At 22.4% G+C, this 10,094-nt stretch overlaps 1 protein-coding gene across 1 annotated transcript; it reads left to right on the top strand. All coding sequences in view use genetic code 6, as the record gives it.

The window, feature by feature from the left end:
• Nucleotides 1–7,056: 7,056 nt before the first annotated feature.
• TTHERM_00930890 (transmembrane protein, putative) lies at nt 7,057–8,673 on the top strand (the record flags this gene model as incomplete). Its single annotated transcript, XM_001025753.2, has 1 exon — nt 7,057–8,673. The coding sequence occupies one exon, from the start codon at nt 7,057–7,059 to the stop codon at nt 8,671–8,673; it is 1,617 nt and encodes a 538-aa protein (XP_001025753.2).
• Between the last annotated feature and the right edge of the window lie 1,421 nt (nt 8,674–10,094).

Genomic DNA, 10,094 nt, shown 5'->3' on the forward strand with positions numbered 1-10,094 from the left:
AACCCCAACCCCAACCCCAACCCCAACCCCAACCCCAACCCCAACCCCAACCCCAACCCCAACCCCAACCCCAACCCCAACCCCAACCCCAACCCCAACCCCAACCCCAACCCCAACCCCAACCCCAACCCCAACCCCAACCCCAACCCCAACCCCAACCCCAACCCCAACCCCAACCCCAACCCCAACCCCAACCCCAACCCCAACCCCAACCCCAACCCCAACCCCAACCCCAACCCCAACCCCAACCCCAACCCCAACCCCAATAATGAAATATTATTTATAATTTATTTATTTAATTATAAAAAATAAGTTAAATTATATAATTTATAAAATAAACTTTTATTTTTTATAATTTTAGTTTTAAATGTTATTTTATATGATTTTAAATATTTAATAAAAAAAATTTGAAAATTTGAAGCATTATTATAAATGAATCAAAGAGAAAATTAAATATTTTTGATTTGAGAGGATAATCTAAATAATAATACTTTTAAATTATAATATATCAAATTAATACTTTTTTTTGAAGAAATTAATAACAACTTCTAATATTTTTAAATTAAATTACACATTTAAATAAAAAATCAATATAAAAGAGGTAATAATATAAATTTGAATTAGAATATATTTAGTTATTTTTATTAGAAAAAAATTTTATTGATGATTTTTATTTTTTTGTAAAGATTCTTCATTTTATTTAAACATTTAAGAATGTTTTTTAGCAAAAAATATGAGTTAACAAACTTTTAGATATTAGATATTTTTTTATAAAAATAATGATGAGGGATAGATGAGTTTTGATATTTCAGATTATTTGTAAGTTTATTTATTTTAATAATTAATTCTAATTTATATTACTTTTATAAAAGAAGTATTTTTTTATTAATTAAAAATGGCTCAATAATAACAATAGAATGTCTAAAAGGTTATTAATTTATTACATAATAAACTAGCTGTAATTTAAGTTAACTGATATTATTTAGGTATCTTAAAGTTATATAATCTACTGTCTTTTTTAAAATAATTAATCAAAAAAACATAAACTAACAAAAAATTTAAAATAAAAGAGTTAATTAAAATGATATTTAAGCTTGTTTTTGCTATTTTGCAATTTTTGGTTATAAATTGCTAATATTGCTAAAGTTAATCGTTTTACAAAAAATCATGTCATCAAAGTTATATTAAGAAATTCTTAATTAGCAAAGAATTAAATCATATTTATACTATATCAGATGATTTAATTATAATTGGAACAGATTTGAGTGATTTAAATAAAGTAATCATCTATGAGGGGCATAGAAGTTAATTGATTGATTTGAGTATACACAATAATATACTTTACTCTGTCAATATATAAGGAGATGTCATTTTATTTGATTTGGTTAGCGCTAATATTTTAAAAGTATTTAATTGCACTTAGCAATCTGGAGCAATAAATAAAAAGGTCTTGTTTACTTCTACTTTTTAGTATTTTCTGTTTATGGAGCTATCTCAATATATTGTAAAATATAAATTATTTTTAGAAATCATTTATTATTTTAATATCTTTGATATTTTATTCATTTTATTATTTAGATAAATATATATAGTTTTGTTACAGCAAAAAGCATTATAACTTATTAGAGTTTAAACTAAATTTTAATATTGGCATAAGAAGATATAATCAACTCTTAGCTTTTTATATTGATGGACTCATTAAATTACTTAGCTATCGATTTGCATTCTGCATAGATTAATTCTTATTCCTTGTAATCAGCTATACCAGATTTCTATTTAGTTTAACCCTAAATAAAAGAATTGGGATGCTTCATATTTAGCATTTAAAATTAGAGTTTTTACATAGTAAGCTTTAAAAGTTACATATAACCTCCTTAAATTGAATAGATAAACGTCCCTTTAGAATATTTAATGAATATTTTTTATTTTGAGAATTAAAATTAGTTGTTTATTAATAGCAATAATAATACAATAAGTAGCTTTGTTTTAGATGAAAACAAACAATTAGCCAATTAATAAATGTTAATAATAGATTTAAAATAAACATATCTAAGTAATTTAGATATTGAGATTATTGCCATGTAGTAATATAGCTAGTCAATTTATATTGCCTCAACATAAACAGGAATTTTTGTAAAAATAGACACTTCCTAAAATAGCCTGTAATATATAAACACTTTTTCTTTATACTAAATTTAGCATTTTTAAATAGTTGAGGATTTGTTATTTTATTCATTGACCGAAGAAACCAAAGGAATTATTATATTTTCTTTAACTCGCAATGAAATATAAGACGATTTTAGCTGTTTTTCTCTTCCATATAATACAAATTATTAACAAAATAGCATTTAAATAAGTAGTCAAGAAAATAAATTGATAATATATGAACAATCTTAAATAAATATCTTAGATTTAAATAACCTTTCTCAAATTAATCAAATGAGAATTCTTTCTCAAAGAATTCCTACCAAATTACCTACATTTATTTTTGAGCAATTCGATTTAATTATTTTTTTAGATAGTAGCTATATTAACCTAGTTAGCTATAATACATTAGAGTATCTATCTTTCATTTAGCTTTAAGATTCCATTATATAGTTATAATCTTCAGCTAATTTAGAATCAAAAAAACTATAAATTTATTATTCTTGTGTTGGTAATATATTTTTATAACATTATATTTCATATTCTTAAAAATTATTTAAAATTATAAAATTTATTTTTTCTAAGGGTTAGAATTAAAATCCTGTATATCCTCATTAACTAAGGCTACTTTAAAAAATATCCACCAATATTTATTACCTTAATAAAAATATTTACTTATTGCTTTAATTAATGAGGGCATAATGTTCAATTTATTTTTTAAAATAATAAATATTATTATTAATAATTAATTATATTCATAAAATAAAAATAAGGATTTGGAATGTTTGTCATAATCGACTTAGAAAACTATGATATCCTATAATACTCTATAGAAATTTAAAATATTGACTAATCATTTTATATTTTTGAAAATAAAATGCTTTTGGTTTTGTATAACAACTAGATACAAATTTATTAGTTAGACCCTTTTGTTTTTACAGCTACCTTATAAAATGCCATAGACACTCCAAACATAGATATGCAGAGTTTTGATAATTTTTTTGTAGACTCAACAAATTAAATAGTTTATGCATCTTATTATAATAATGAATCCTTTTAAACTAATTTAGCAACTATAAGTTTAAATAGTTTAAATTACTAAAATCAATCAATATTCAGTTCTTAAAATTTATTTAACTTTGTTATTTTTAGTTAATACAATATACTTTTAATTACAGTTTATGGGGAATAATAATCTTATATCCTATATTCAGCATTTTATAGGTTAGATAATACTTCTTCATTTATAATGAAAACCCTACCAAGTTAAATTTCAGAATCTTATATTTAGGCAGAAGAATACATTTATATATAATTCGAAGCATAAATTCAGCAATGTAATCTTCTAAATTACCAAATCAATAATTTTAGTTTTTCAGATACTTTTTTTTGCTACTAATATAATGCTGATAGAGATATTTTACTTATTGGATTGAATGATAACACAATAATATATGGAAGCAAATCTTTATCAAATATGAATATAGTCAAGACAAAGTTCATTTTTTATTCTTTGAGTTTAGATTTTACTTCAAATTAAATCATAGTTAGTAAATTAATTAAGAATATTTTATTCAATTTTATTTAATATTTATAAATCCTTTTCTTTAATTATTTTTTAGAAAAATTAAATTAAATTTTATTTAAGTTTTTTGATTTAAAGCTAAAATTTTATCATAAAAAATAGACAATCAGATGATTTAAGGTTCACCATCAGATATCTCACTTTTAAAAATTCATAAAAAATCTTCTGTTGAGATAGCAAATATAGCTAACCCTTATTTATTTGATAGTTACATATTATTTATTCCAAGTTTAAGCATTTTTATATAAATTTAAAACTTCACTATCCTTGTTTATGATTTTAGAAACGGAAAGTTGTTGTTAAGCTATTCTTTTTAAGACTAATTTAATGAATTTGATTTTCAATTAAGTGATTTAATAGATTAGTCTATGTTTTGCTTGCATGGAACATCTTAGCTAAGTTTGTATTAAATTACATAGAACCAGTAAATGTAATTTTAAATAGATCTTATTTCTACAAAAAAATTAAATTTTATATTTAATTTTTCAATATAATTTGATTTCATACTAGTACAATTTTTTGATTTAGATTAGGTATAAAATGTTAATTTGTATAGTTTTAAAGATCTTACTCTTATAGATTAAATAAAATTTAGTATCAGTCAAGAGATAGGTTAAGTATTTTATAGCTTGAAATATAACATATATACTTATTATATGATGCAAGACTATTTTGACGAAGTAATATTTTATAGAAATTAGACTGTGGTATCATCTATATTTATACAAAATACTTTCGCCATATGCTAATAGATTAATTAAGATTACATATATTGCATTGATAAATACTAGTAAAATAATATTTCAACTTATAAAAAAATAGCCAAAAATTATTTTATATTTTCTCAATTTAAATTAAATATGCTAATATTTAACTAATTTATAATGCTATCTACATTAACAAAATTTATTTATTAATTTTTATATTAATAAAATTTTAATTTATATAGGGTAGTTTATTTCATTTCATTTTCACTGCAAAAAATAGTTTATACTTAGCTTTTCTTGAATCTCTAAACAATTGAAATATTTTATTATGCAGATACTAAAGAAATTTTTGTTATTGGATTATAATCTGAAACCTAATATTTGATTTATTATGGTATGTTGGATTTAAATACTTATTAAAGTAGCTAAAAATTTTTAATTTCTTGCTAAAATTTTGAATAAATAATTAAGGTGGATAATCTTGATTTAATTGTTGTATTTAGCTTTGATTAAAAGTATTATATTTATTAGAAAACATAAGGAAATTTACTTCAAACAATATACGATTAGCAAACTATGATATTTTTACCCAGTTTAAATATGCTTGCATTCTGTAATAACGATTTTACAGACTAGTCAAGCAAATACTTTCTTTATGATTTATAATCTGTTTATGATGAAAATTATTATTATGTTGACAAGAATATATCATTGATTCCTAAATTTCACTCATATTTAGAAAATTCTATTTATGTTACTTCTCCGATAGAGTCTAACCTTTATAAAATAGATCTCTCAAATAAATAATTGAAGCTAATAATGAAAAGAGGAAGTAAAATTCATTCAATTTAACAAATCTCTTCCCAAGTTATAATTATTGCATCTTTTTCTGAGATCATTTTATACAATACATCAACACAGTCAATAATCAATACTTTCATTTTCAAAAATCTTGAAATTTAAGTTTAAGAACTTTTAAATACTAGCTTGCCTAACTTAAATTTTAGAGCGATTTTAATAAGTAAACCCAAGTAAATATCAATCTTTGAAGTTAATTAAAATAAACTAATAGGAAGCTCAATAAAAAATATAAACTTTGATCAAGTTGTTGATGAAATAGTAATTATAAATAAAAATCTTTCTCTTTTGACTTTTAATTCTGGTAATTTGATAATTATGAATTCTAATTCTCTATCATAATATCTGATTTAAAACTTTCATAACATAAAGTACAAAATTTTGTTACTTGAAAATTATTAAAATAATTTAAATTAAATATAAGTAAACTATTTTATTCTATCTTATTCCTCAAACTCTACTATTCAAGTATCTTAAATCTCTTTCTTTGCATAAAATTAATCTATCTAGTTGAACGTCTTAATGAAACTACAATTTTCCACAAAAATAATTCAAGTTGAGCTAATATAAAATTAAAAATTTGTTGTTTTTTCACTGCAAGATAATCTTAACATCTATTAGCTTTGCATTTCATGTGTTATAAGTAATCCTAAAAATAAGATAGAATACTAACAATATTTTCTACCTTTTATTAGATATCATTTTAAATTTAAAATATATGAAGATTTAGGGTACTTAATTGCATTTACTGATATAATATATGCAATTTATAGCATAAAAACCACCCATGTTTTATATGTCTCTACAAAAAACTATATGAATAATACAATTTGTGATATTAATGCTATTACTTAAAACTATCTTCTTTTATCTTTCATGCAAACATTTGAAATTCATGAGTTGAACTTTACTGCTTATTTATTAACTTATGAAGGGCATTATAATATTATTTATTAGTCTTAATAGTAAAATGTTAAAGTTTTTAATGCTTAAGTATTAAATTATGTAGATAATAATAAGAATTAACTAACTTCACTGTCACTTGCAGGATATGATACAGGTAAAAACATGTTATTCTTTAATTATTTACCATATTTAGAAAAAGTAAACAATTACAATTGTACGATTCAGTTCTAAGATTCTAATTAGTATTAAATAAAAGAGTCTATTAATGATTTGCAGGAAATGAATGAATATATGAAATTTAAAATAAACTAGTATTTCTTAATAATTTCTTAAAATTAATACTAAATGAGATTCATGAATACTTACAGTCTAAGTTTACCAAATTTAACTCAAAATATGAATATATCTATAATAATTACTGGATCTGAAGTCTATCTTGATAGAATTAATTTTAATTCACTAAGTCTTTCCTATACTTAGGTTATCTTATAAAATGCAACTTTATATATAACAAATTATGTTGTGATTTAAGGTTTTTAGTCGGTTATTATGGATTAATGTAAACTAATATATGTTAGTTAAGAATCTAATAATATTAATTAATTTGGTATTCTATTTAACTTAGTTGACACTCTAAAAATAAAAGACTTTTTCATCTCTAACTAGACTATTTCATACAATTTTAATGGGATTAAAATTATAAATTTTACTACAGCAGACATTGAAAACTTATTTATTGAAAACAGTAATTTAAACATAAGCTCTCAACTATTAAAATTTGATATAGGAAAGAAAATTTAAATATAAAATTTAAATTTAATAAATAATAAGATTTTTTTAAAAAATAACTTTAATATGATTGAAATAACTCAAACCTCCAACATAACATTCAAAAATATATTGATCATTTAAAACAAATAAACATATTAAGATGATAATCAACTAGCTAGTTATATTATTGGCGTTTTTTCATTTGAATAGCTAATTATCGATTCTGCTACTGTAAAATTAAACCACAATTTATTATTCCTAAACATTTCTAACTACCTTTTGATTGAAGAAAATAGCATAAAATATTCAATAGCTTTTATTGACTCCTTTTTGACTTTACAACAGATTTTGTATGAGAAAAATTCATTCGATGAGTGTGTATCATTAAGTGCTATTTAAATACAAAACATATAAATGTCTTTAATATAAAATTGCACCTTTAGTTAAAATAAATTAGAAAATTCTGCTCTTATTTAAATATAAAATATAGATTTTGTCTAATTTAATTTAGCCACATTTAGTTTGAATGCTTGCCTCAGCTGTGTGTTTTCATAAACTTGTAGTCAAATTAATGTTATAAAATCAGTTTTTAGTTAAAATTTATCTAATGATTCTGGATCTTGTTTATTGCTAAAAAATTTTCTTGAATAAAAAGATGAAAATATTATATAAGACAGCATCTTCGATAATAATTTTTCTTTAAATAGTGGTGGTGCAATATATTTATAAAATGTAGATATTGAAATACTGAATAGCATCTTTTCTAATAATAAAGCTAGTATTGGAGGAGCAATTAGATATCTTAACATAATACCTAGATTTATTCATAAAATCATAAAAAGTGGAAATGCTAATTAATAAAATAGTAGTGATATTTAATTTTTAAATAATAAAGCTTTTATATTTGGAAATAATATTGGATCAATTCCAAAATATCTAACATTTAATAGGGATAAGGAGATGAAGTTTATTGAAGATTTACAGCTAGAAAATTTAAGAAGTGGAGATATTATAGAAAACTTAGAAATTAGCTTATTAGATGAAGAATAAAATGTAGTTAGCATCATACCTCCACAAAACATGCATTTTACTCAAAAGATTTTAAATGAAATAAAATTGTATTAAATTTAGCTTTTTTCAAATGATTAAAATGAAATTGATTTAAAATATAACACAATTTTTTCATACTAATAGAGTTCAAATACATTTAACATTAGTGGTATGAAAATATAAGGAATGCCTAAGAAATCTTCTTAAATTCAAATTAATGTCCCTTTTTTGAGACAGGATAGTCTCAACAATACCTACATAGTAGGCAAAAATTTTAGTATTTCAGTTATATTTAGAGATTGTTAGGCAGGAGAATTTTTTTCTTAAGTATCTTAATAAATATACGAATGCCAATAATGCTTAAATAATACTTATTCATTAATTGAACCAACTCTTCATAAAGCAATATAATGCAAATAATGCTAATTGGATAAAGCAGATAGCTGCAATCTAAATGTAATAAATGTCAAAAAAGGATTTTGGAGATTAAATTAACTTGGTGATGAAATAATAGAGTGCTAGAATCAGCCATAAAATTGTGAATGCTAGTCAAATCTAAACATGCAAAAGGAAACTTAATTTTGTTGTATCAAAGGTTTTATAGGTACACAAATTTAATTATTTAAGATTAATACTTTTGTGAGAGATTGATTAATTATTTTTTTGCAAAAAATTTATAAAAAACTAATTAATTTATTTACCATAAATCCTCATTAATTCTAACAAACCTATTCCCAAGCTCTTAATTGAGCCTTATGATGATATTTTGAAGCCATGATACTATTTTTTAAGGAAATTCAGAAAGAATTAATAAAAATTTACAGTATTAATAAAAATATTATAAAAACAATTTCACATAAATAACTTTAATTTTTATATGTAAATAAATATTCAACATTTTTTATTGCTTTTATAGGACCTCTTTGTGAAATTTGTGATAATTATGGAGAGTCGTGGGGTTAAAGATTTGGAGCTTTAGGTAAATATTCTTGCAGTCCTTGCAATAAATATGAAGAAATTGTATTTAGAGAGATTATTAAATTGGCTGTTTTGACAATCTATTTCATATATTCAGTCAAGCAAACTGTTGAAAAGGCTTCAAAATATATTATTTGCTAAACTTTAAGAAGATTAAATTTTCTTTTGATAGGTAAATCAGGAGAAAGTGATAAAGGTTAGTTGTATATAAAGCTATTAATTAACTTTGTATAAGTCACTTCTGCTGCTTGTAGTAATTAACTAAATTTTTTTTTTACTTTCTCATTTTTTGATATTTTTGGAATTTTTGCAAATCCATCAGTTGCTTCTAACAATTCTCTTGATTGCTTGTTTGCCTTGATAAAAAATATTCCTATTGAGTTTACTAGAGGCTTATGGGTATCAACGATTCCTATTATCTACATATTACTAGGACTTTTTTTATACTTTTCTCAAATGAATAATTTTTTTAACAGACCTCATCACAAAAGGTTCATATATGTGGCCTTTAATTTTGGTTTTATTTCTTTTCAAAGTGGAACAGTTTCTCAGTTAATATAAATAATGTCATGTAGAAAGATAGGAGATTACTTTTACATCAAATCACAACTAAACAAAATATGCTATTCCAGCGAACATTTAAAATATATAGTTTTCATGATTATGCCTTTGTTATTCTTATGGGTATTAATTTTACCTTTGTTTTTACTTTATAGAATTTATCTCAAAAGAAAAGTACTCAACGAACCTATACAAATAATTAAATTTGGGTTCATCTGCTCTAATTACAAATAGATATATTTCTATTGGGAATTCTTTAGAATCATACTGAGACTTGCTATTGTAATTATTGCTAATGTGTTATCTGATCAACAATCTATCTTAAAACTTGTTTTATCAATTATGCTAATACAAATATATAATATGTTTTTGTTTAGACTAAAGCCTTACAGAGACAACGTTTCTTTGCAACTTGATTTAAGACTCAATAAAGCAATTTAATTAATTTTTCTAATAAGTATTTTGAATAGCTAAGCTTCATCAACATTAAACTAAGATAGCATTTTTTCTATTCTAATTTAATCAATCTGTTT

The sequence above is a fragment of the Tetrahymena thermophila genome (genome assembly GCF_000189635.1).
Source record: "Tetrahymena thermophila SB210 genomic scaffold scf_8254181, whole genome shotgun sequence".
NCBI lineage: Eukaryota > Ciliophora > Oligohymenophorea > Hymenostomatida > Tetrahymenidae > Tetrahymena > Tetrahymena thermophila.